Here is a 27,308-nt window from a genome sequence, read left to right as displayed (position 1 = left end):
ATGGGATGGATATAGGTGGAGGGGACATCTGTGTTTGCACCCTGTGGCTCGTGTTGTAATGAGGTCTGGTTTGCATGTTTGTCATGAAAGATGTTCAGACGCACAGGAAGACAGCTGTGTAGATCCACATCTGGATTGGGGGTGGAGAGTACGACGGTGTGTGTGTGTGTGTGTGTGTGTGTGTGTGTGTGTGTGTGTGTGTGTGTGTGTGTGTGTGTGTGTGTGTGTGTGTGTGTGTGTGTGTGCGCAGATAATCAGATTGTGTCCCAAAGGGAAACAACACAGTCTTCCCCTTCATTCACCAAAATCTCTTGTTTTTTCAACTGTGGCTTTATGGGGGAGGCCGAGAGGGCCGGGTGCCCCCCCACCCCCCCGCACCAACATAGGACACGAGCTCCTGCAGTCGGAGTTGTGCGAGGAAATGTTCCCCGCGTTCATCGGTGTCCATGCGGAGTCAATTTGTTTAATTTGTCCTAATTTGCGGTGAAATAGATGTTTGGGAGAAGGAGATCAAGAAACAGGGGAGGGTTTACCTCACAGAGGAAGGGGGGTGGGGGGGTGGGGGCAGGAGGAGAGGTGTGAAGTTTTCATGTTGGGACAATTTCAGAGTGTTTAAGCCAAGCTGACCTCACCCCTCTGACATTTGTTCAAATTAGTGATACTGAAGTGATAAAATGCACCTGAGAAGGTTTTCCATGAATCCTTGAAGGCCTGGAGCTGCATGTGCATCTCTTCCTTTGTCTCTTCAGGTCAACACATTTCAGGCAGTGATCGCCTACGATGAGACAGACTCATATGTGATCTTCCTTTACCCTGATGGAGGGCTGAACTTCTTTGGGACACGCCCAAAGGTAATGTTATTTAGATATTTAATTTTACACTCCAGAACTGCACACAATTCACTGTCACAGCTAAAGTGTCGTATTCTAGGAATCGTACAACGTTGAGATCCAGCTTCCAGCGAGAGTCGGCTTCAGCAGAGGAGAAATTACGTACTTGATCTTCTCGCGGAGTGAAGGGCCTCACTATAGCGTCACCAGTGACGAACAAAGTGTTAAAAACCTCTACCAGTGAGTAAAAACTTTGCCAGTTTGCATCTGAGTCACCATGAAACAAAGGACACATTAGACTGTGAAGATTTATTTGTAAAGAGTTAACTGAATAATTATCCCAAAGACAGAATGTGATATAAAGTCATTTCTTTTTTTTTCTTTTTTTTAATGCTAAATTGTTTCTGACTGAAATAATCTTGATCAGCCGCCTTCTTTATTGGTATAAAGTTCTCGATTCATGTTTCCTGCTTCTGTATACGTCTGACTGCTCTCTTCTTTTGCAGGGTTGGTAATACAGGAATTCCCGGCGTTTGGCTTTTTCACACAGGCAACCGTTACTCTTTTGACAACATAGTCCCTGCGTCAGTTGGCGGGCTCCTCGCCACCCCTCCCCCTGGAGGACAATTCCTCTCACAGGTAACTTGTTTCCTATTTTCAATTTGACGATATTTTGTCCCAGACTAGATGGGATTTTCCCCCCCTGCGCTCGCCTTGCAGGACACCACCACCCCTGAGTACGCTGAGCTTGAGGAGTATCCAGACTACACGTTTGACCCCAATGCCCCGGAGGAGGAAGATGATGAGGATGATTATCCCCTGACGGGCGGGAACCCTGAATTCCAGCCGGCTCCGGCTCAGCCTCATCCTGAGAGTCCTGACCTCCCCTTGTCCCCCGTGGAGGACTCTGCTCGTCCCGGTGGCGAGCATGCACCGCAGACGTCTGAGCCCAGGTACGACACCGAGCCATCCGGGAGGCAGTCGGCGCCTCCGGGTCCACCGCAGGGAGTCCCAGAGGGAGGCGCTCAACCCCCCCAGGAGCAGCAGCCACAGGTAACACCGGCCGCCAGTTTTGTTTTCTTCAAATTACAACAGCGACGCCACAATTATACGCAACCTCTGAGACTGGTTTTGCATCTGCTCATATTTCCCGGACATCACTTCTTGGCAAGAAGGTGAAACAAAAGGAATTTTTAGGTGGAATCTCAGTCGGCGTTTTGTAATAATAATAAATTGAAACTTTAGCCCCTTCATGTAAATTCTGTGGTTCTGGGAGAGGGATGTTTCTGAACGCAGCGCGGTGTCGTCCCAGTGAAAATGGTCGGCCACGCTGCGATCTCGACCTCTTACATGCTGGATACAACGTGCAAAAAAAATACACTGGGGCTTGGAGCATCTGGAGAGAGTTAAAAGAGCACTTGGATTGCCTCTCGGCGACAACTATGTCTCCCTGCAGCCTCCCCTGGACACCGCGGACGTGTACCCCCCTCGGAGGGACGAGGCGCCTCTCTCACCGGGAAGTCACGTGGTCAGCGTGGACGAGGACGACGTGGATTTCGACACGGGAGGTAATGACAACCGAGCACAAGAGGGACAGGAAATGGGTCCAATATGAGATTTTGATCTGTTTTCAAATATTTTAGTTACTGTGGCGACTTTAAAAGACGCATAAACAACACTTAAAGTCTATTTTCCAAATTTCAAATTCAACATTGTGACGTCAAAACTGGCTTCTGTGTATATAAACCAATAAAACTTTACTTTTCTGTTCAATAGGAGTCATGAGGGTGATGCTCATGACTCTCATTGGCTGAACATATATGTCGAGTCAGCGTTTTGGTACACTTTACATTAAACCTTCCTGTGAGGTTCACCTCAACAGGAAGGTCAAATGAAGCATCTTGGATTCGATCTGTCTCCGAGTCCTTTGTGTCTTTATGTAATCCCACACTTCACTTCATGATATCGAACTCAGTGCTCTGTGGAAGACAATTATCAACAAACTTGTACTTTTTTTTTTTTTTTTAAACCTCGTAATCCTGAAGCCAAACACAGGAACGCACACAACTTTGCACAATGCATATATACATATATATATACTGTTACATATAGACGCATATAAAGTTATGAATGGATGAAAGGCCGGTCACTGAGAGTAGCGGGGTAACAGTACCTCGCCCTCAGCAGCTGCCAGGACAATACGGCCGTTGTGCGGTGGGCAGCTCCCAGGTGTGTGTGCTCGGCGCCCCCTCCCCTCAAACTGCTCCCACGGGATTTCACCGTTAATAAGAATGTGTTCTCAGTTGACTCGCCAGCTTACATAAGACCCTAAAAATGAATTAAATAATATTTTTCATCACTTAGCTTCCAGGGAAACAAGAGCCTTTCCAGTCATTGCCGCTTGTTTGTTTGTGTTTAGTTTGTTCAGAGACTAACAGAAAAGTTTGAAACAAATATTCATGTGGGTGGAAATCTGAGCAGATTTTGGTCTGCTGAGGGGATTTTTAAGGGAATTTTTTCCGGACCTAATTTACATAGCAAATAGCCCCAGGAGAGACATATTTTTAAAATAACTTTGCAAATGTAGTTGTACAAAAAGTCAGTAAGTAATAAAAATTGTTAGCAACTTTTTAAACTGGTAACAATAAATCTTATTAAATCATTAATGTGACAAAAGTATAAGAGCATTCTTGCTTTTTTACTTCACTATTTCTATATCCATTTTTTTAAACCTGCATCATTCAATTCAGGCTGAATGATCTTCAGTCCATCATGAACATCAAGTCTCACATTTAAATCAACATTATGAAAACTTTCTGTCACCTTGTAATTCTTTACTGGAAGTGGCCTTTCCACCTTTCTTCTTCACCAAATGTGTATTGTGGAACTTCCAAAGCTCCAGGAACTTGCAGAACAACGATCAGATCTGAAGTGTACAACGAAGATGTTGTTATGCTGGTATGCAGGCTTTTCCTCACAGCTCTGATCGTCATCTGTCTCCTGTGAAAATCCCCCAACATCCTGTGTTCAGCTGTAATTCTGCGCATTGTGTGAGTGTAATGCCCCTGTAGGATGAGAGAATGCTGAAGTTCAATCCCAGACCGGCCATTAGCACAAAAGACAAACACTGGGAGAGAAGACGAGAGAGAAGACGAGCTGAGTGCTCACTTGATTGTTACACAAGGCAAGATAAAGGAGGGTGTGAACTCAATATCACTTTTCTACACTTCATTTGTATTTATCCCAAATAAATTAGTCTCTGTGTGTTTTAGGTTTTTTTTGTGTTTTATAGCTTCTGCAAATACTTTTAACATGCCATTTGAGGGTTAAGATTTCATTTTAAGGTCAGAGTTCGGTTAAATTTATGACTGAGTGTGTGCGTGAGTGTGCGTGTGCGTGTGCGCGTGTTTGCGTTGGAGGCCGTCCTGCAGCAGCTGGTTCCTTTTCAAGTTGTGCCTTGTGACATATGTTGTGCGGGTGGGTGTGTGTGTGTGTATGTTCCTGTATCTTGTCTACTTCCATTACTCATTTCCAAATAAACGCGGCTTTTATTTGGGGAAAATTGACGTTGAAATAATACACAACCGAGACCGACGGATGACGGGAGAGGCCCGTCAACCTCCTGCGACGTCCCCTGTTTTGTGATATTGTCTTGGAGAGGCGTGTGTGTGTCTTCTGTCTTTACTGCACCCAAGTGAAGAGTAAATCACACACTTTAACTGGAGGTTTGTGAAGCTCACGTTTTCATTAATACATTTTGAATTGTGTCTCTTCACACACACACACAGAAACCTACAGGAAGAGTAAGAGAAGTGTGTGTGTGTGTGTGTGTGTGTGTGTGTGTGTGTGTGTGTGTGTGTGTGTGTGTGTGTGTGTGTGTGTGTGTGTGTGTGTTATACGTAGTAATAATAAACCTCTCGTTTTTACTTTCAGTGATTCAGTACACAACGGAGAATAAGGAAACCTGTGCCAGGTGTGTAGAAACCACTGCTAGAACAGATGTGCAACCTTCTTTTGAAGAAAGTTGATGTGTAAACACTTGATGCACCACGTTCACATCTTATTTCTTGTAGGTTCCAGCAACAGTGTTCCCAGAATGCATTTTGCTCCGACTACGCCACCGGCTACTGCTGTCACTGCCGGTCTGGGTTTTACGGGAATGGACGCCACTGTCTACCTGATGGTGAGAGCTGTCGCCTTCAAATAACACACTTTATAAAAAAAAAGAAGTCATGTCTGGAGGTGGTACAACGTGTTATGAGCAGTAGGAATATCATGGAAAAGTTGTGAATTCTTTACTGGAAGTTGCTTCGTGCTGCAGGCGCTCCGCAGCGCGTCAGCGGCAAGGTGAGTGGCACCGTGACTGTGGGATCGACCCCAGTGGACCTGAACAACATCGATCTCCACGCCTACATCGTTGTGGGAGACGGGAGAGCGTACACTGCCATCAGCGAGGTAGCGGCCCCAGAAACACGCCCATAACGCAAACATATATATATTTGGACTGAACCTAATGTGACAAATGTCCTTGTCGATCAGGTGCCAGAACCCGTGGGCTGGGCCCTGATGCCAGTCGCCCCAATAGGAGAGCTGTTCGGGTGGCTGTTCGCTCTGGAGCTGCCCAACAGCCAGGCAGGATTTAAAAACACAGGTACACTCATTCATTCTTTGAATGTTTGAGAAATTCTGCAGAGAAATGAGGGAAGTCCTCTGGAGTGTGTGTTTGTACGTGTGTGTGTTTTCAATTTCCCAGCCAGCTGTATCGTCTCCAGGGATGTGCTGTGATATCAGGGTTGCACCTCCCTTCCCTAATGGGAAACAGCTGGTTTTCTGTGTGTGTGTGTGTGTGTGTGTGTGTGTGTGTGTGTGTGTGTGTGTGTGTGTGTGTGTGTGTGTGTGTGTGTGTGTGTGTGTGTGTGTGTGTGTGTGTGTGTGTGTGTGTGTGTGTGTGTGTGTTTACAACAAATACAGACCCTTTCTCACATGTGTGCTGCTGCACTGTTGCATCACCTGCCCACAAACAAACAAAGCTGATGAGCCGACTCTGTCGTTCAGGGGCCGAGTTCACTCGCCGAGCAGAGGTGATATTTTACCCCGGCAACCAGCGCCTGTCCATCACCCAGACGGGCCGTGGCCTCGATGAGCACAACCACCTCAGCGTGGACACCGTGGTCAGCGGCAGCGTGCCGTTCCTGCCCCCCGGCGCTGAAGTCACCATGGATCCTTTCAAGGAGACTTATCAGTACTACCCCTCCGGTACAGACACGTTGCACTCATTCATTCGACTGATCTTTTCTCTTGCCCCAATAAACACCGTCACTGCTCTCCACCGTTCCTCCTGTAGTCGCCACCTCCACCTCGGTGAGGGAGTACTCGGTCGTCTCGGCCGACCGGGGGTCCGAGTCGTTCTCCTTCCAGCTGAAGCAGAACATCACCTATCGCGACTGTCGGCACGATGGCGCCGCCGCCTCGCTGGAGACGCTGCAGATCACCATGGAGAGGGTGTTTGTGATGTACGTCAAAGAGGAGCGGATCCTCAGATACGCCATTACCAACAAGATCAGCCCCGTTGGCGGTGAGTCCGAACAAGTACTGCACGAACATCCACCATGAGGCACCACCGAACCTTCAGTTTACTTCATCAAAAGTCCATTTGCACATTAAACCGAGAACAGTCAGGATGGCTGATGGCCTGATTCCTTCCAGACGTCTGTGTTGGCAGCCTAACAGCCTAACACCGAAGGCACTGAAAACATAAAATGTATAATTTCTAAAGGCCCGCCGGTGTAAATTGTTGCAGTAACGCCACAGAAACCGCAGCAAAGAATTGGACAGAGCTCAGGTTGAGACTCATGCTGGAGATTTTGATAATTATTGCATTGAAAGAATAGAAAGCATGTCTGAATGACCTCTGCTCTCTCTGGGTCGATTGTCTCCTGAAGGCCTTCGCCTCCCTGAGGATAATTATCAGCGTCGCGTGCGTCACGACTTCAACATGATTGGCATTTATGGCTTCAATCTGACCACGTGCTAACAACAAGTGGGCTTTTAGCTTCAGGGGAATGAAAACAAACCTCAGAGTGCCGAAACAACGAGCTCTTCAGTGTTCGCTTTGGTATTTAAAGGTACTTGGTTTTCCCTGAACCCAAAACGTAGTAATTTGACCAGATTGGTTTGGTGTTGTGGCTTTACAGTTTGGATTACATGTGTTTGATTACTTTTTTGGCTGTAAGGCCGGTCTACATGTTGCGTACGTGCGGTGAAAGGAAATGAGCCTATTTCATATATGCAACAAGGTCGTTTCCAACTGTTGAGCTTTCTGACGTCTCTGAGGAAATGAAACTAAATGAAGATTAAATGATTAATGCCACTTCACGAGCAGATCATCCAGAACTTATTCAGTTGATAAGTTTATTAAAGTGCCACAACTTACAGTTACAATACTGGTGATATTTGGTATGTTTTCTCGGTACGACAGTTCATGTCCTCCATACACTCTTTGTCTAAATGTCATGAAATCATTGTAACTAAACTTACTGAACGTTGCGTGAAAAAAATGCTAAGTCTTGTTTTTTTAAAGGTCGCAGCTCTTTGACTGCAGCAGAGGAGTAAAATAGTTGAGCAAATGCACTTCGTGACTTTCCTCTGCTGTGTATTTGTGTCTGGGAGTGTGTGTCTGGGAGTGTGTGTTTAGCCGACAGGCTCTCTGGATGTGGCTTTTTCAATTTATGTTTCCACGGCTGTTCTGTCTTTACTGCACCCAAGTGAAGAGTAAATCACACACTTTAAATGGAGGTTTGTGAAGCTCACGTTTTCATTAATACATTTTGAATTGTGTCTCTTCACACACACACACAGAAACCTACAGGAAGAGTAAGAGAAGTGTGTGTGTGGTGTGTGTGTGTGTGTGTGTGTGTGTGTGTGTGTGTGTGTGTGTGTGTGTGTGTGTGTGTGTGTGTGTGTTGTGTGTGTGTGTGTGTGTGTGTGTGTGTGTGTGTGTGTGTGTGTGTGTGTGTGTGTGTGTGTGTGCAGCACAGCACAGCACAGCAGAAGTTTGATGTTCTTTCTCTGTCATCATTGTGTTTCTTTACCTGCTTTATCTGATGAGAAGCAGCGAATGACTAAAGGGAGACGAAGATGAAGAGTAAGGGAACGAGTTAGAGACCCCCCCTCCTATTATTCCTGGATGTGGCCCAAGTTTCTGTCATTTAGACGTCAACACGTTGATTAAAAAGGTTATGATGACACATCTCTCACATGCTCACACACACCGGTACACCCTGCGTACAGCTGGAAGAGCTTTCTGGGATCAGGGCTTTTGTAAACACGGGTTAAGTGGTGTGTGTGTGTGTGTGTGTGTGTGTGTGTGTGTGTGTGTGTGTGTGTGTGTGTGTGTGTGTGTGTGTGTGTGTGTGTGTGTGTTTCTGGTTTCTTACACTTTTCGGGGAAATAATATCCCAGCCATTGACAGATTTTGGAGAGCGGGGGTCTGCTGGGCAGAATTGCTACCCAGTGATGTCATGAGAATAAGAGGAGCTTGAGACGTTGAACCAATGTTGGCTTCAGTCCAAGCAGCTTTTACTGTGTTATTTTTTTAAGAGTTTGGAAACAATTCATGGAGATGAATGTAAATTACTGAACACAACTCCAAGAAACATCTTTGATATGTATGACGTAAAAGTCATTTCACTCGAGCTGCACAGAGCAGGGAGGTTCGTTATACATATTGAAACGCAGCCAATAATCGGTTTAAGGCATGTCATTGCATTAAAAACACAAAATAATGTTCAACAGGGCAGTAAAGCAGAGTCTCATCATGTTTGTATCTCATGTATGTTGAGCAGACACAAAGGTACAAGGATGTGATGCTTTAAAAAACACGTGTGCAAGTAAAAGACACTTTTCGGAAAAACACTGTGAACTTTTATTTTCCCCAGAGAGCACAAGACCGGGCAACATCATGCCAATATCGAGATTGCTTCAGGCTTTTGAAGGCTCTTTCAAGAGTTACAGAGGATTTCACACGCATTTTTTTCTTTCCCGGCTCAGAACTCGAAGTGAGCTCCACATAGAAAATGAGTGCAATGCTTGTTTAAGCTTGTGGATTTATTATGCAGATTAAAGTGTCTGCATCACTCATACTTTTTTTAACTGCCGTATTTGGAGTGTGTGGGGACTTTAGTGTCTTCGTGAAGTTAAATTCAGCTTAAGTTTTGTGAGTGGAAATGTGGCGTGATGCGAGATTGTGTGAAAAGCAATAAGTAAGGTCGTCACCCTTCTCTCTCTCTCTCTCTCTCTCTCTCTCTAATTATCCCTCAGTCTTTTCTCCAATCCATGTGTATCTCACCCTCTCATCTCTCCCTGCTTCTCAGCCACACTCAGAGTCTCTCTCCCTTCTCTGATAATGAGCCAAAATTGCTCTCCGGCCTCAGGAGATGAAAGCAAGCTGCGCTGGTGTGTTTGTGTTGTTGATGGTGGACGATACCCCTGATGGTCCACGTTTAAACCTCATTAAAAACAGATATTGCCATAAAGAGTCTGTTGGTGGTTTGGTTTTATTCTCCACGTGGGTACCATTCCATACGTGGACATGTTGGCTTGCTCCTCAACGTTTGTGTGAGGCAGAAATAAATGAAGTGCTCAATGTCAAAATCAAAGCATTTCTATTGAAAATTTGCCAAGTGCATTTGATTAGGTCTTAAAATCCTGAAAACAATTAGGGATTGAGTGTTTCTATACGGCTGTCATCCAACTCTGCAGCTCCACAATAAAAACATATCGAGCCGTATTCATGTGAAATGTCACAGTTTGAAATAAACTGGAGTTGGAAATCATGTTTTTCAAACCAAACCATCTTTTGTACTCACTCTACCAGAGTATTGCAGAGGCTGTCATTTACATGCATGCTGCTCCATCTTTTGCATTCCTCTCCCAAGAATCTGCATGCCCCCCCCCCAAGTCTGCTGCTTTTTATTTGTCAATCTTTGCAAATTATTCTGAGGTTTTCTTATAAAAGGTCTGTCTGAGTCACAGAGCGGTACGAGGAAACCCCAAACTCACATCCGCTCACTCATCCCCTCTGTCAGTGTGTCGCCCCCTCGCCTCCCCTCTGCTCTCATGTACATGTGTGTCTAACATCGTCCATATGTTGAATATTGAGAACATGAAGGCAGTCGCTTCCCAAGAGGAAACCGTCCTATGGAATTTGTCTGGGGTGATTTTTACATGTGTGTCTGGTTAAGTCGTCCTGTAATCATCGCTCTAATCATCAGACTTGTACTGGTGAATGATCTGCTCCTCAGTTCATTTCAGTTTCATACTGTTGCACGGGCAGCAGTGGAGAAGGCCTCTGGCTGCTGGTGTTATCGTCATTAAATTTGAGATTAAACTGTGTATTTTTTTTCATATTAATCTTTAAGGTACAATAAGGAGGTTGCAATCTTAGTACAAGTACAGAGTGCAAATCATAAAAAAAATAATGATTCCTGTTGCAACTTGTGTCAGTTTGTCACAAAATCTCCAGGACAAAAAATGGGGAACTTGCATCGAACATTTGTAGCGGACAAACCGTGACCCATGGACGTCCTTGAATTCTGCCATTGTTACACAGTCAAAGAAATCCTTTCCCTTTCCCGTCTTTGTAGTGGAGCCTTCGGGGCCTCAGCAGGTTAACCCTGCTACGCTGGGACCCACGACTGTGACACCACCGCCCAGTGCATCCCCGTCCGATGGTCAGGCCTTCCAGTGCCAGTGCGCCACGGGTTACAGAGGAGATGGACGCAACTGCTATGGTAACCAGCTTCTCGTGTTTCATATGGAGGTGCATGTGCTGGACAGACTGTAATGTTGACGTATTTTCTCTGTGCATCATCCTGACGCTGGATATGTGCTTCAGAGAGCAATTTATGGTGTAACTCTGCTTTTGGTTCACACACAGCCGTGTGTTGGTTTTCCGTCAACATGTGTCCGTCGAGGGGTCGAGAACGACTTCATCCTGGATTCTCTTCTCTTCTCTTCTCTTCTCTTCTCTTCTCTTCTCTTCTCTTCTCTTCTCTTCTCTTCTCTTCTCTTCTCTTCTCTTCTCTTCTCTTCTCTTCTCTTCTTTCTCTTCTCTTCTCTTCTCTTCTCTTCTCTTCTTAGGCCTGTCATTAGCCCAGCAGCAGGTCTAGGAAAGCCCCAGGCTCAGCCTCGATTCCCATAGTTGCTCTTCAGCGTCTCGTTCTCTGGTCAAATGATGCCGCTGTGGTTTTATTCCAAGTGCATTTAGGAATCCAGGTGCAGGGGTCCATGTTGTAGCACCACAAACAAGCACGCCAGCAATACATATGCACCAGTAATGGCCTTTAATTACAGCTTTTAGCCTCGTGTGCACATGTTACGTGTCGTTAGATGAGGGATCTCTGGTTTGCAGACATGTTAGATCATTAAAAAAAGTAAAGTCCTGTCTCCCTCTCCCTCCCCCTCTGTCTCTCCTGCTGCAGATGTAGATGAATGTGCTGAGAGTGTGAGCATGTGTGGTGCTCACGCTCAGTGTGTAAACCTGCCGGGAAGCCACCGCTGCCAGTGTCAGAAAGGCTACGAGTTTGGCTTCGATGGGCGTACCTGTGTCGGTGAGTTCGAAGGCTTTCCTGGAAACAAGAATACAAAGAATGTGGGAGTATTGAGCATGGATCCTGTGGTTAACACCTGGAATGGAACACGTGACAATGCAAAACAACCACAAATACACAAAACGCAACCAGGAACAGGTCCAAATCGACCACTAAGAGACACAAAATGACCACATAAATACGTCAACACACAGTTACCACGAAGATGTGGAATGACCACATAATGACATGAAACTACCACAAAATGATCTCAAAGAACCACGAAACTAAACCATCAAGACACCGAGTTACATAAAGGCTAAAACTAACACACACTTATAGTAAAACACTAATCTGATTCACGATATGAAGATAGAGAGCGAAAGCTTTGGGTAGGGCGGGGGGCCGTCGTCCCTGTCTGCGCCCTGGGGTCCAGTTTTATGTGAGCAATGTACTCGATGTCCTCCACGTTCCATTCGGGGCTGAATATTTGGAAGAGACCTGCCTGTTTGTGTGAGACCTTTTCTCCCACAACAGCCATGCACAGCTGCAAAAGCTACAAACACAGAGAGAGAGAGAGAGAGAGAGGGGAGGACGGATGACAAATGTGAGAATGAGAGGGTGAGATTAGGCAGGACGGAGGGGGTGTGAAGCAAAAGACAAATGGAGCAGTGGCACAGTGTGTTTGTTGGATTGGAATGTGTGGAGGAGCGCGGTCCTCTTGTCAGTGTGAGTTTGTGTCCTCCTCTCAACCATCACGGTGAACTCCTGCTGAACTTCGTCTGAACCCTCCCATCATATTTTCCTTTTAATGCATTTTAAATTAAGCTGGTAGCTGCAACCAGATGCGGCAGAAATCAGCGCAGTCTCAAGATTTTGAATTCACGTCAGTACATTGGTGATCGGAGCGTTTCTTGCGACTCCCTCTGGTTCCCCAGATGTAGACGAGTGCAGCTCGTCTCCGTGCCACATCAATGCCAGATGTCTGAATGAGCTGGGGTCCTTCAACTGTCGCTGCCAGCTTGGCTTCTATGGGGACGGCTTCTTCTGTTCCCAGCAGGACGGTGGGTGAAAACGCCGCCAAAGCAAGGACATGGTGGTCACCGGTTACGAAAACAGGACAAACTGTTTGAGTATGTTTGAATTATTTGCCTCCCGTAGGAGAAACGGCTCGTCCAAAGAGCCAGTGCGAGCAGCACAGGGACAGCCTGCAGAGCGGGGCGGAGCCCGATGGACGCCCCAGTATCGGCGCCTTCGTCCCACAGTGCGATGCAGATGGACGATATCGGTCCCTGCAGGTGGAAATCTCCTGACACGTCGATCGAAGATTCGCAAACTTTGTTTTTTTGGTTTTTTTAACTTGATTGGTGCTTTTCAGTGCCACGGCTCCACTGGACACTGTTGGTGTGTGGACAGCAGGGGGCAGGAGAGAGCAGGAACCAGGGCCCCACCCGGGACGCAACCCAAAGACTGTGACAGGCCAGGTACTCTCGCTCGAGTTTGGAGCTGATTCCTCCTTTTACTTGTCTCGGCAGGTTTTATTTTCACCTTCAAATCTGACCTCAGAGCCGAGGTCACGAAGATGAACTGATTAGATCATCCCGGTCAAAGGTCATCATGGTCATTATAAACTGGTTAGAGTTTACTCGCTTGACCTAAGAATCACAAAATCGCGAATTCCTAATGCTGATCACGTCGATACGTTTCTGAATGAATGTTACATGAATTCAGATGAACAATAATGAGTCCAGGAAATACAAAATATTGTCTCATGTCTTGTCCGATTCCGCTCAGATGAACCAGAGCGCCCCGGAACTCAGTGTGAGCGCCACAGAGACAGCGTTCAGACCAGCAGTCCGGAGGGATCCTACGTCCCCCAGTGTGACGCAGACGGACGCTACGCCCCGCTGCAGGTCGGTGACTCTTAACCCACACTGGATCTCCTGGAGAGTTCCACAATGGCACTAAATGAACTGGTGTGTTTTAGTGCCACGGCTCCTCTGGGTACTGCTGGTGTGTGGACGGTCACGGGCAGGAGAGAGCGGGTACCAGGACGTCTCCTGGCGAGCCACCCAAAGACTGCGATAAACCAGGTGAGGGACAATAAGTCTACGTCTAACATTTTCTGCTTTAAAGCTCAACATTTTCATTTTTTTTTACCATTGTATGAACACGATTAATTGGAAGTTTTCAAAATGTTCTACATCAACACCACCTCCTCCTCCGTCACATTTCCCCCCCCAAATACACCATTGTGTTGTTTATCTTCCCACGAGCACTCCAGCCTGTTTTGTTATCCGCAGCATGAGCGTCAGCAGGTGCATTATGTCACGACTCTCCAAGGTTTTCTTGTTAAACGCTGACCTGTGAACTCCCGCTAATTCCTCAGCTCAATGGCAAGCCAAGCATGCAGCACGTTTGCGCCGTGTGTGTGTGTGTGTGTGTGTGTGTGTGTGTGTGTGTGTGTGTGTGTGTGTGTGTGTGTGTAACCTTGTAAGTGGTGCTCTATTGGGGTCATTGGGCCGTTGCCTTGGAACGCCTGGAAAAACAGGTGATCTCACTGTTTATAGAGGAGGAGATGTTAAATGTATACCGAGACGGAGCAGGACGGAGACAGAAAAAAAAAGTGTTGTGTTGTTTATATGGTTGCAGAAGTCACAGTTAAAAAGCAGCAGGGTAAGACTAAACTTCAATTGTTGGCTGGAACATCTCACAGTTCTTGTATAAAAACCTTTATAGACCAAGAAAAGATATTTTAAGAGGTTTTTATATGCAACTTTATAATCCTGATGAATTTAAAGTAGGGTGTTGAAGCTGTGCTCAGCAAAGAGTGGGTTATATTACAAACATTAGCTCAGGACATAGTTCAAACAATGCTCTGACTATTTTCTCATGTGCCCTAAAGATCCTGCCACTTTTCCCTCCAGATGAACCTGTGAGACATAAAACTCAGTGCGAGCACCACAGAGACAGCGTCCAGACCACCAGCTCCGAGGGGCTTTCTCTGATTGGAGCGTACGTGCCTCAGTGCGACGCTGACGGACGCTACACACCCCTGCAGGTCTGCACACACTCATTGACTGAACGATCACACGTACGACTGAAGAGATTTCAACGTGGCATCTGTCGTTTCTGCAGTGTCATGGATCCAGCGGGCATTGCTGGTGCGTGGACAGCCGGGGGCAGGAGAGGGCAGGAACTCGGACTCCACCTGGTACAGTGCCCAGAGACTGTGACAGACCAGGTGAGATACCGAGCGTCTCTTGTAGTTTAATGACCTGACACAGGTGTGACTAAACTCACACAACTAATAGTCGTTAAAAAAACCAAAGAAATTTATTTTTTTCGGTCTTCAGATGTACCTGAACGTCCAAAAACTCACTGCGAGCAGCACCGAGACAGCGTGCAGACCAGCAGTCCAGAGGGACATCCCATACCAGGAGTGTTCATACCTGAATGTGACGCCAACGGACAATACACACCACAACAGGTAAACCACAACTGTTGCTTCTACTCTTAGCTTGTTGAGCAACACCTTCTTTTCCTAATAGATCAATAATGCTGACCAATTTAGATATTTAAACATTTGATATGTTGAACAAAGTTTGTAAAAATTGTGAAAAATGTACTGCAGCTCTCTGAGTTGTGATTGCTGTGGGTTTCTTCAGTGCCACGGCTCCACTGGACATTGTTGGTGTGTGAACAGCAGAGGAGAGGAAAGACCTGGAACCAGGACTCCACCGGGGACGCCGTCTGTAGACTGCAGCCGACCAGGTCAAACCACCGATGTACTCTATACAGTAGTCTATAGTCATATTAAGGTCTGACATACATTGAAAAGCAAAAGTCTAAGCGAATTTATGAGATTTTAATGGTGAACATGAATCCGAGTGGTCTTAGTCCAAACCAGGTGGAACTCCGGTCGAAATAAGCACCTTTAGTTCTATAAAAACAGAGAATATTCCAACAGAAAGTCCCATCCTAACCTTAAACGTCTCGTGTTTCAGCTCAGCTTTGAACGTCATAACTCGCCTTCGTCTCTGAGTAAATCTGCGTGAATGTCTGTCTCAACTCAGACGAACCCCAGCGTCCTAAAACCCACTGTGAGCACCACAGAGACGGCGTGCAGGGCGGCAGTTCAGACGGGTTCCCTGCAGTCGGTGCCTACGTGCCACAGTGTGACGAGCAGGGCCAGTACCTCCCACTGCAGGTGAACTCACATTTGAACTCCACATTGTGGCCAGTGGCTTTTCCAGTCGTGGTGACGAATGTTCATGTTGCCCTAGTGCCACGGCTCCTCTGGTCACTGCTGGTGTGTGGACAGTAGTGGGCGGGAGAGAGCAGGAACCAGGACTCCGCCGGGGAATCGGCCCAAAGACTGTGACAAACCAGGTGAGACCGCCATCGTGTCCCGGTTTATTACATCTCAGCAAGAAGAAGCCATTGTTTCTGCGTGAACTGGGGACTGAAAAGGTGCTGGATTTACAAGACTGAACAGGCTTGTTAGCTTAACCTCACGACTCAATCCTACGGCATTAATACAATATTACCTGCTGTACCTTTAAAGCCCATCAGATTGGGTTCTATTTTGGGACTGCGAGAACAGTAAGTTCAAGAAGTACTAAAAAGAGATAAACTGAACAAAGTAGTGTGAGTATTGTCTTCAGGTTTAGGCATTGACCAGTCGCTGATGATGGATCCCAGCCTGGTGGATTTGTAGTATTTTCAAAACAAGAGAGCGGAGCTGGAAGCAGCCGCTGGCACTGCTGTACAGAGGAGTTGTGTGTCGTCAGTGTAGAATAAGAAGCTCAGTCTTGTTGAGGTCCCTCTGACATGTTTACTCAACAAATCTAACCCGGGGTGTTGAAAGCTTCCTGTTCATTCCTGCAAGCGACTTAATATCTTGTGTATGTGTCTTTCAGATGAGCCAGAAGGTCCTAAAACTCACTGCCAACACCACAGAGAAAAAGCACAGGCTGCCACGTCTGATGGATTTCCTGTTGTTGGTGCTTATGTGCCACAATGTGACGCTAATGGACAATACCTGCCACTACAGGTTCGTCTCTATCAGTCACAGTTTAGACTATTATGGATATGTGTGATAACCTAGATTGGTTTGCTTTGTTGTTCCAGTGCCACGGCTCGTCTGGACACTGCTGGTGTGTGGACAGTAGTGGGCAGGAGCGAGCGGGGACCAGGACTCCACCAGGGACTCAACCCAAAGACTGTGACGAACCAGGTGAGAGCCGAGGAGAGCCGCTGATCCCCAATCACACAAACCCAAGTTGAATCACTGTGGTTTTTGTTTTTCTTCTTGGTCGACCAGAGCGTCCTAAAACTCACTGTGAGCACCACAGGGACGGCGTCCAGACCTCCAGCCCAGATGGACACCCCATAGTGGGAGCTTTTGTACCTCAGTGTGACGCACAAGGACAGTACCTACCTCAACAGGTGCACCTCAGTTCTTCTACTGGAGGATGTTAACTTTTCTCCACTTGTTCGTCTAAATACGGTTGTTTGTACTGTTTCGTGTTATAGTGCCATGGTTCCACTGGACATTGCTGGTGTGTGGGCAGCAGAGGTGAAGAGAGACCAGGAACCAGGACCGCTCCAGGTACACCTCCTGTGGACTGCCATCAGCCAGGTGAGACTGTGTTTGGAAAATAAACCACATGATTGCTTAATTAATTTATTCACTTTATTCAAAAGCTCATCTAAGTTTATTATCACTTTGCTTGTCTTCACTTCTTCCATAAAACTTCAACCATTTTGGATGGATAAAATAGCAAGCATGTAAAGCTGATTATTTAGCAGCTGAAATAAAAAAGAAAAGGAAACATCCCATGATGCCTTTCCTCCCTGGTTGTGAAACCGTGATCCTCCCTCATCCTCTCACTCACACGTAAATGGAGGTCGTTCTATAAATTCAGCCCCAGCTGTAAATTCCATTTATGACCGTCGGGACATCTGAAGCGGTCCGTTTGTGGTACGACGAGCTGCCAGTGGTTGCCATGCCAACCGGGCCAAAACACGTCCAAGACGCGCAGTGACGACCTGGTGTTACACCCCGCTCTGCAGAGTCTGCACGGGGAGACTCGTTTTGTTTGTCTGATTATTTTCATGCCGCTTGTTGAATGTGCTGATTAAACTATCCTGATTCTTCTCTATAACACTGGGTGTATGCAACCCTATATTCCAAAAGCTGCTTTTTCAAAGCCCGCAACAGTTCTAAACATTTGTGTGCTATTTGGAGGGAGTCTGTATTTATGTGCATTACTAATGCAGCTCGCTGCCAAGACAGTAGGTCAGTCTGAGGATTGAAAAGTCATCAATGTGCTGTTATTTTGTGCCGTGTGGTGGATTACTAGACAGAAATAAAAGCCCAGTGATTCATCCAGCTGACTTACAGCGCGTTAACGGTCTCTCCGTTATATTGAATCTTTTTTTTTTTTATCCTCACTGTCTACGAAGTGAAGAGTCCAGTGTTGGAGACGGAGAGGCCAGAATAAACATTAGCAGGAGCCTAAAGTGGTTTCAGGTTTTGAGTTTAAAGCTCCTCTGTAAAGTGAGTTAGTAAAGGGAGTTTAATGCTGTAAACAGTTTTGACAAAGGCAGGACGTGTGTGTATCTTTAACTTTGCGGCATCCCGGCGTCATTAATCACGTTCTCCACCTATCACTGCAAGATAAACTGTGCAGGTTCGAGAGGCGCTGGAACTGCAGAGACGACGAGGTCCATCAGAATTCTGACTTTACAGTTATGTTTAGGTCTATTGTTGGATTGTTTTCCTTCCCTGCAGCCCCGGTGGCTCCTCAGCCTGAGAGTGTGTGTGAGCGATGGAGGGCCAGTTTGATCGAGCACTACGGCGGGAAGCCGGACCCTCAGCAGTACGTGCCTCAGTGTGAGCAGGACGGACAGTTCAGGTACACCACAGCAACACACCTGCCTTCTGTTTTAGTTGAATTCATCACAGAAAGTGTCGTTCAGTCACTTTGTTCTCCTCTCAGTCCGGTCCAGTGTTATGGTGAGACCACCTACTGTTGGTGTGTCGACCAGGACGGCCGCGAGATCTCTGGCACCAGATCGCACAACGTCGTCAAGCCCGCATGTAAATATTTTATTCTCGTTATTTTTCGACATTATCACTCCCCCATTTATACGACATATGACTTGTGTCTATTTTGAATGGATCCTCTCTCGGTCCAGGCATCTCCACTGTGGCCCCGCCCACCGTGCGGCCCCTGCCCAGCCCGGTCGTGACCCCGCCTCCCAACGCCGCCGTCACACTGCTGTACGCTCAGGGACAGAAAATAGGAGCGCTGCCTCTGGACGGGACCGGACTGGATGCCACCGATTCTAAAACGCTGTTGACTTTACATGTAGGTGACGCACCGGAGGGATGTGAGAATACTTGAATTCTTTGAACAAGTTAATCACAAACTCTGTTTGTGTTCAGGGTTCGATTGTTGTTGGCATCGCCTACGACTGCAAAGAGAATCACGTCTATTGGACGGATCTGTCTGCAAGAACAATCAATAGAGCTCCAATGACCACTGGAGCTGAGCCCAAAATACTCATCAACACGAGTAAGATCTCATTTTGATTTAATAAAATGATGGATTTCTGCCTTTTTTTGACCAGCCTAAACTCTGTGCTGCTCTAGATCTGGTCAGCCCGGAGGGTTTGGCTGTGGATGTCAAACGCAGGTTGATGTTCTGGGTCGACTCGACCCCCGACGTCATCGAAAGCGCCAGTCTGGACGGCAGCGGGCGGCGGACGCTGTTTGAGACAGACCTGGTCAACCCGCGGGCCATCATAGTGGTTTCTTCTACCGGGTAAAAAAAACAACAGCATCCATTTATTTATTTGTTGTTGCTTTCAGATTGTCTATCTTTTCAATGCATTTTTTTGGGGGGGTGTACTCTTTGAAGTCCTGGTTATGTTCAATTAATACGCTGGGGTTTGGTCTGTTTTTGTCACAATTTGTGACACATTGAATCTCGAGCTTTATTGTGTCTCTCAATCAGACATCTCATTAAAACCTGCTTGGTGATGAGTTTTCTTTTAAAAAGTTTGAAAAGTTAAAAATGTACTTGTTTCCTGTGTTTAAGTAGAGCAGTTATTTGTGCTTTGACCTTTGATTTAAAGTCCAACCATGTATGAACTAATATCAAGTGCAATAGATTGATGAAGCTGTAATTCTTCCTTGTTGTGCCACTTTAGGACAGTTTAGTCTGGATCTGCAAACATATACAAATGTCTTCCCTGAGCAAGAAACAAACAACCGCCTCCGCTTGACGATCAAAACTAATGTCCTGGTGGCGATTCACTCAGACAGAACGAGCGCTTTAGTACCACAGATGGTTTTCAGTCCATTAGCGGCGCCGTGAAATTAAACACACACTCTCAAACACAGGTATGAGTCAGAAAGGCCTGCACTTAATTCATTAGTACAGTACAAATGATGCTCCTTAAGTCCTTTTTCGCAGAAAGAAGTTGAGTCTGGTTCCTCCGCTCGAGACTGTGACCTGAAAATGACATCAGCAGGCAGCAGGAGGAGAATTCATGTGATCCGAGTTGCAGGGTGGACGTTCGTTTAGCATCGCATGTTTGACAGTCGTGTCACATACGTTTTTGGGGATTTTCTTTGCACTTTCTCTGTGGGTGTCACACCAGAGCGAGCCAAGAAAGCTGCACTTGGTGGTATTAATCCTCCGTTTCATTGGTTAGCTCTCTGCAGGAATCACATCTGTTTTCCATTATCGCAGCTAATCACATAATCAACAGCCCCGTGCATGCATGAGTGTGGGTGTACGTTAATGTGGTTGATACACACGATTAAACGCGGCGGCAATAATCCAAATCATAAAACCCCCAATGTTTGTTTCACCTTATCGGTCCGACAGCTACGGGTTTATTATTTGCCTCCAGGCCAAAAGTGTGTGTTTGTGTGTCCTGACATAAAGCCAAGTCTCGAAAGGTAATTATGGCTTCACATGAATACACTTTAAGTCTGAGCTGACACATGTTCACCCCTCCCTCCTCCTCCTCCTCCCACCACACACAGCGAAGCATCTGCGTCCTGCACCTTCACCACATTCATGCTCACATGGTGTGTTTGTGAGCTGATTGCTCATGTGGTGTGTATTACCTGCAGTTCCCAGAGGACCGCCCCACATGTACACACATTGCATGCAGCTCGGCTTCATCAGCCGCCCATACACACTCTCTCTCATACACACATATTCATGCAGCAGTGTCATCTCGAGGTGCAATGACGTGGATTTCATAATCCTGGGAAGTCACTCATTGAAAGGACATTGATGAGAAACAGGAAGACACGAGTCCGCTCGGAGCTGGAGAACTTTCTAATGTATACAACTAAATAATTGTGCAGGGGGAACGGAGGTCAAAGGTCGCACGTTGCTCAGAGTAACCTGACCGTGACCTCATCAGCATCAGGCAGCTGGTCCCCTGAGCCTTGAGCTCTTATACCCTTCTGTACCCATTTGTCTCCTCATATTAGCCAGATCCCCGCACTCGACACCAAAACAAGTCCACAGTCGTCTTTTTAGATTCTCTTTACAACGGTTGGAGTTTCACCCCCCTCTGCTGCAGACATCTTGTCATTGTTACATGTTTACCTCACGGATAAAGCCACTTCACATCAACGCAGCCAAGCTGAGATTGAAAGCAGCGTTTGCCCTGCATGTGGTGTCCTTGCAGCACCCTGTACTGGACCGACTGGAACAGAGAGGCTCCCAAGATCGAGAGTTCCACAGTGGACGGTCAGAACCGCAGAGTGCTGGTGTCTGACGGCATCGGTCTGCCAAACGCTCTGACTCACGACTCTTCTACTGGACAGATCTGCTGGGCTGACGCAGGTAAGCATGGCTGGATTACTTCCAGTGCAGACACCTGAGGGGACTTATATTAAATAAAACAGCTTTAATCCTTCCTTTTCTTCACGTTGCAACTATTTAATCCACTCTTTTTTTGTTATGTGTGTGTCAGGTACGAAGCGTTTGGAGTGCATATCTCCGGATGGATCAGGTCGGAAAGTCGTTCACCCCAGCCTCAACTACCCGTTCAGCATGGTGTACTACAGGAACCACTTCTACTACACCGACTGGAGGAGGTGGGCGTCCCCGTCAAACCTCCTTTCTGTTCATTCACACACTGTATGGTACATCCGGACTCAGCGTCTCTCCCTGCTGTCGCTCCCTCACAGGGACGGCGTGATCGCGGTGAGCAAAGACAGCAGCCAGTTCACAGACGAGTACCTGCCCGACCAGCGCTCCCACCTGTACGGCATCGCTATAGCAACCAGCTACTGTCTAGAAGGTGAGACATTGAGGAAACCGGCAAGTTCTATGTTGCAAACAGGCGTGATTACTATTATTAGAGACTCTGTCAACGTATGTGACGCACACATCAACACACACACTGTGCAGTGATATCATCCCACCAGGTGTCACTTCAACCTCAAAGCCTCCATTTACACACCTGTGGAGGGAACTTCTTCCTCTGCATGGCGCGCTCAGCTTCTGCACCGAATGTGGGTCACCAAATAGTTTCCTTGTGATAAATCAATTTCTGACAGATGCATTTTATAAATATTCTCTCTTCTGTTGAGGCAAGTCGGCTATTTTTTCCAACGTACCCCTCTGACATGTTGTGACTGGATTCTCCCGTCCCCGTTGGAAACATCAGCCGGTGGTGGCGGATGATGTGAACTTTTGCAGGAGGTTGTCTCAAATTTGTAATGCAAGCAGCAACCGAAACAAACCAAGGAGTACACAGTGACACACTTATAACACTAATCTTGTCTGAAAAAACTTGTGTTTCATCACTTCTCATTCAGAAAACAGTCTGTGTGTGTGTGGTGACTTAACACTGACATGAAATACTCAGGAACAATGATTACACAGTTGTGTGTCACCCTCTACTTGTGACTATTGTGTGTGTGTGTGTGTGTGCACACACACCGGACCAAAGAGCGAAGATCACACAGCTGTGTGCGAGTCGTCTACCTGTAGTTTGTGTGTTTGATGTGCTGATGGCTGCAGATGGCCTCCAGCCCATTCAAAGCTCTGCCTTTAAACACCTCCAAAGTACAAAGTAGGCCTCTAAACACAGGATAATCCCCAAAGTAGCACCTTGGCAGATGTTGCTGTGAAAGCCGCGCACATCTGCACAGCGTCCCTGCTTGTAGAGGGCTTAGAGCGCACACGCGCTCTGCACACAGGTCGTGCTCAGTCACGGTGAGTGGATAAGTGTAGGGCTTTGGATGGATGGAGGGTCTGTTTGTTCTGTCATTACGCCGCATTCAGACTCACACAGGAAAGGAAACTCGCACCTTCAACACGCCATTGTTGCAAGAAGAGACGCACTTCCAGGAGGAAATGACGTGACGAAGCCGTGCGGTTGTGTTTTTTTTTCTTTTTCTCTTAATGACAGGGAGCCACTAACGACGGACCGGCGGCCGCAGGGTCCTTTTGGTGCTACCGTTCGATGTGGGGGGGTGGGGGGAGTCGTCCCCGGACCCAGGACAGGACCACAGCTGTCTCCGGTGTCCCTCAGAAGGAAAGGACGCTCAGGAGGAAGCGAGGTGGCTTCCCACAATCCCGATGAGCAGTCAGAGCTAATCCACACCCCCTCCACACACCCCCACTTCCCATTATCTCACCTTTTCAAAGATATAACCCACAGTTTTGTAAATTTGTTTTATACCTCATTTGTTAAATTTTTTGTACTGTATTTTGTATTTTTGTGAGTTGTTTTTTTTTCTATCAATTAAAGCTACAGAACAATGACATCACATTTTGAAACGTAAATGTAGGCTCCTCCCTGTTTTAGTTTTTGATATTATTCAGTTCATTGAGAGGATCACAGCTGCTACATTAAATATGAAGCGAGTATCAGCAGGCCAAACTGAAGGGACGTCACAATATTTTGCATATCATTTTCTCAGGACGGGTAAAGTTTCTCATCCTTCTTCTCTAGATTCAAGGTTTATTAGTGAACGTAAAGACATGCAGAGACACCAGACTATGTAAGAGTTACAGCCGGGCGCAGGCAAGAGGAGCACTCAGAATGAAAACTGACATATAACCACTTTAAGAGACCAAACATCCACAAAATGATCTTGAGGACAATAAAAAAACTTAAAACCACAGCAGGACCATGAAGACACTCGAAATGAACACTGACAGATGTGAACCGTCTCACCATTAAACGTGAGGCTTGCAGTGAAAACAAGAATAAAATATAAATAAAAAGCTAGAAAGAATAAAAGGAAAAATAGAGAAATCCAGATTATAACACAATGATTCCTCTGCCTGAGTCCGGGTTTCCTGTTGGCTCATGAACAGAAGCAGCTGCAGTTCACCTCATGTGACTGTTGGGAGTTTAAAGTTTCATGGCGAAAAGTGGCGTTACTTTAAAAGTGCTGGATTACATCTTTCAAACTGTTTTAGCACAGCGACACTCATCTCTGTATTCAGATTTTCTCACACCGCGTGTGTCTGGTTCCCTTCAGTCCTTACATGATCCTCTGTACTAAAAAAACATCCAACTAATTTTACACCCAAGCTTTCTTTTCTGACAATTATTTTTTACCATTTCATAAGATGTGATATTTATAACAATAAAATGTGATGTGATGCTTCACAGGCTTTTCACAAGTGAACGTGTCGTGATGTTTTTGTCAATAAAAACCCAATACAATGAGCACAGGAGCCAAACTGAGCTGGATTTATATATATTTTCTTCCTCACAGCATCATTGTAAACGTCTCCAAAATAAAGCCGTTCTTCCATCCGCAAAAAAAAAAAAATCCTCTTGCTGATAAACAACAGAAACAGATCTTCACTAGAAGAGATGATGGCAGGAGTTTATCATAACACACTTTCTCTAAAGTCAACCGGCCTAACGTCATGCACCAACAGAAAGATACAAACTCGCTCACATCAATTCAATAACCGAGGAAAAACTGGGTTTTCCTTTGAAATTCAAACTAAAAACGTCCGTGGCACAGTCCTTGTCCATCCTCTCTCATCTGCCGACCTTGCCCAGCCTGTGGTCTGTCTTTGGGTCGGCGATGATGGCCTGAACAGCCACGATGGCCTCGTTGATCTTGGTCTGCAGCTCCCGCAGCTCCTCGATGTGCAGCAGCCGCAGGATCTGAGCCGCTTCGTTCAGCGTGGCATCTGCCGGGACACAGGACGAGTTTGGCTTACGTTGTCCAGGCGACCGCGAGACAGAAGACATCAGAAAACAATACTATACCTCCAGTGTCGAAGCCCAAGACATGCTTATCCAGAGCTACAGGAACCCCCTGCAGAGAGAGACCAGGAAAATAAATACCCTGCACAGCGATGGAGGAACATCAGCAGATCACCAACGTGTCCTCAGCTTCACCTCTTTGTTCTGGCTGGCTTTAGTGATGGCTTCTGGGGAGAGTCTCTCCTGGATCAGAATACGAATCGCCTGACAAACACAAATACAAATAAGCTCCTGCGACTAAGAAAGTGTGTCAAGAACCATTGAAAATCTTTATAGATCTATAGGTTTACTTATCTTGTTGGATATCTGACTAACTGTAACTGTAACTATGCCTCATTCTCTTAAAAAATAAAAATAAATAAAATCCTATTATGATGCTGCAGATTAACAGAACACAGAGTGCTCTGCCTCTGAGCAGTTATTCTTTAATTTTCTCAAATCACAAAGAACAAGAATTTATGAATTTTCTGTCACTGTAAGGAAAAACTGGGTTTTGTTTTGTAGCTGCAAAAGCTCTATGTGCAAAATGCAAAGTGTCTTTTATTGTGAAGGAGAAGTTTACTGATTAGTCCAGTTGTTTGTTGATGAGCTGAAAATATACCCACTAAAGAAAAGTGTTTGGAAAAGGAGAATGATAATTTACACTGATTGAACAGAGACCGTGTGCTAGACTATGCAAGTTGCTGAAATTGTCTTTTAAAACATGACATAATCTGCACTGAGTCATTGACACTGCATGATGACGCCATATTATTCACAGTTTCCGCCAGATGTTGACACACAGATCCAAGAACAGAAGCAAATACGAGGTTTGCAAACACACACGATCATCTCTCACCTTCAGCATGACCAGGTAGTCGTCGTGTCGTTGGATCTTGAGGATGTTGGCCAGAGCCATGACTCCTGCTTTGAAATCTGGTGAGTTACCTGCGAGAATACACAAAGACGTGGTCACACGTTTTACCCGTGGATGAAGGGAGGAGGATGAAGAGCGGCGCTCCTACATACCGTCGAGGTTGATGAGAGGGTCCGCTGTTTTATCGCTGTTGGCTGCCAGGGGTTGACAGTTTTTGTACTTCTCCACTGAGGTCACACACAAACACACAAATACAAGCATAAACCAATGACATCGACTCTATCAGAATGTTATTCCACGTGCATTGCCTCCATCTACTGGACACCATTGATGCTACACACACTCACCATTATCTCCATATTCATATCTCACAGCCAGGCCGAGGAGCCAGTCCAGAGCCTCCTTCCTCTCCTGATCCCCGAAGGGACAGTTCACATCCTGCAGGTACTGAACCCACAAACAAACACATATATACAAACAACCTGCCACATCACCAGAAACGATGACTTCTCCATCAGTAGGAGCTCATGATCTGGTTGTGAACAGATTAAGTGTCACTCATGAATGAATAAGGAGAAACAGACACTTACTCCTCATGTCACATAAAACTACCTCATGTCTAGTTTTGTCTGTTTCTCATCACATTTCTTTGTAGTTTACTGGTCAGTTTGTGATTCCTTGTGGTGTTTTTGTGTCTCTTTATGGCGTTTCTCATCAATTTGTTCCATTCTTGTGAGTTTTGAATTCAGAAATGGACGTGTTGCATCTCTACAGTGTCCCTGTGCCTCCAGCTGTTTGATGTGCTCAGCACACTAATAATCTCGTACCTGAGATGTGTGTGTTCTCACCTTCTGGTAGGCTTTGGGCCAGTCTGAGCTGGGGATGTTTCTCAGGTTTCCTCTGTCTTCAATCTTATAGTGTCTGATCTTCTGGTCCTCCAGCCACACGATGCAGTTCCTGTACTGAGTCTCATCTGAGCACAAAGTAAACAGATATTTCACACACCAACTTCCCACCATCATTAGACGACGTGGACTAAAAATAGACACGTCCGAATAAATCAATCTCAACAACTAGATAAGGGATCTTTCATGGCATAGCTCCGAAGTGCCATTTGCGTGTCTTTGAAGCCTTAAAGCAGAATTTTAAAGATTGGAATAAAATAGATGACAATCGGATCATACTTATTTAAATCACATTTATTGTATTTTAAAAGAAAGGCGACATGTCCCGTTTAATACAATACTATGGCAAGAGAGATTATTGGTGATGTTTCAACATAGAAAACGAGTTTGTGGTTGAAAAACATTCAGAAATGCGTTTTTTCAGAACCGAGTCTGGTGGCTCGTCGTCTCGGGACTTGACAGCATGTTAGCCGGCTCCACGTTATCAAGCCCGGATGTGCGTTTAGAGAGCGGCCCGCTGAGCTCGGGTCCTACCTGTGCAGTCAAAGACGTCCGGGTTGTGGTAATCCAGAGCCGTGAGTTTCCTCCGAAACATCTTATACACTGATTTCACCGGAAATCTGATATTTCTCCTGCTAACCTGCCAAGTCTGGTCTGCTAGCAGGCAGATGTGGCTCTGCGCATGCGCAGTCACATGCTGACGACTTCCGGTCACCAGCCGGCCGAAAAGTACTCTATAGATAATGTAACGACAAGTTACAACTCGTTATATATTAAATAACAGGTCAGGATGAATTCACATTTAGCAGAGGATAATTCTTATTTACATTACACTCGAGTT

At 46.1% G+C, this 27,308-nt stretch overlaps 2 protein-coding genes across 2 annotated transcripts in view; one reads left to right on the top strand and one right to left on the bottom strand.

The window, feature by feature from the left end:
* nid2a (nidogen 2a (osteonidogen)) overlaps positions 1-24,118 on the top strand; it is a 31,408-nt gene extending 7,290 nt beyond the window's left edge. Inside the window, 39 exon segments of the mRNA XM_080519653.1 lie at positions 750-851; positions 931-1,070; positions 1,337-1,469; positions 1,551-1,883; positions 2,287-2,398; positions 4,764-4,803; positions 4,904-5,013; positions 5,152-5,285; positions 5,370-5,481; positions 5,886-6,086; positions 6,175-6,405; positions 10,475-10,498; positions 10,501-10,550; positions 10,552-10,621; positions 11,312-11,440; positions 12,358-12,483; positions 12,581-12,717; positions 12,798-12,903; positions 13,214-13,332; positions 13,407-13,512; positions 14,347-14,480; positions 14,558-14,663; positions 14,776-14,909; positions 15,088-15,193; positions 15,496-15,629; positions 15,706-15,811; positions 16,342-16,475; positions 16,553-16,658; positions 16,746-16,870; positions 16,958-17,063; positions 18,219-18,342; positions 18,427-18,527; positions 18,626-18,798; positions 18,876-19,005; positions 19,083-19,254; positions 21,146-21,303; positions 21,434-21,557; positions 21,651-21,763; positions 22,880-24,118. Coding sequence (XP_080375779.1) covers positions 750-851; positions 931-1,070; positions 1,337-1,469; positions 1,551-1,883; positions 2,287-2,398; positions 4,764-4,803; positions 4,904-5,013; positions 5,152-5,285; positions 5,370-5,481; positions 5,886-6,086; positions 6,175-6,405; positions 10,475-10,498; positions 10,501-10,550; positions 10,552-10,621; positions 11,312-11,440; positions 12,358-12,483; positions 12,581-12,717; positions 12,798-12,903; positions 13,214-13,332; positions 13,407-13,512; positions 14,347-14,480; positions 14,558-14,663; positions 14,776-14,909; positions 15,088-15,193; positions 15,496-15,629; positions 15,706-15,811; positions 16,342-16,475; positions 16,553-16,658; positions 16,746-16,870; positions 16,958-17,063; positions 18,219-18,342; positions 18,427-18,527; positions 18,626-18,798; positions 18,876-19,005; positions 19,083-19,254; positions 21,146-21,303; positions 21,434-21,557; positions 21,651-21,763; positions 22,880-22,890 — 4,812 coding nt within the window. The 3' untranslated portion in view covers positions 22,891-24,118.
* Positions 24,119-24,166: 48 nt separating this feature from the next.
* rtraf (RNA transcription, translation and transport factor) lies at positions 24,167-27,142 on the bottom strand. Its single transcript, XM_080519671.1, has 8 exons — positions 27,002-27,142; positions 26,411-26,535; positions 25,910-26,009; positions 25,715-25,789; positions 25,545-25,633; positions 24,842-24,910; positions 24,710-24,758; positions 24,167-24,630 (listed from the first exon to the last, which is right to left on the bottom strand). The coding sequence occupies exons 1-8, from the start codon at positions 27,060-27,062 to the stop codon at positions 24,476-24,478; spliced, it is 723 nt and encodes a 240-aa protein (XP_080375797.1). The 5' UTR covers positions 27,063-27,142; the 3' UTR covers positions 24,167-24,475.
* Positions 27,143-27,308: the final 166 nt, after the last annotated feature.

This window comes from Blennius ocellaris, assembly GCF_963422515.1.
Source record: "Blennius ocellaris genome assembly, chromosome: 24".
Taxonomy (NCBI): Eukaryota; Metazoa; Chordata; class Actinopteri; order Blenniiformes; family Blenniidae; genus Blennius; species Blennius ocellaris.
This window is presented reverse-complemented; position numbering and strand designations above follow the sequence as displayed.

Coding starts and splice junctions, on each gene's coding strand:
- rtraf (XM_080519671.1), bottom strand. CDS start 27,062: ATGTTTCGGAGGAAACTCACGGCTCTGGATTACCACAACCCGGACGTC. Junction 24,911..25,544: donor ACTACCTGGTCATGCTGAAG/GTGAGAGATGAT, acceptor TGTGTTTGTCAG/GCGATTCGTATTCTGATCCA. Junction 24,631..24,709: donor CTTGGGCTTCGACACTGGAG/GTATAGTATTGT, acceptor GTGTCCCGGCAG/ATGCCACGCTGAACGAAGCG.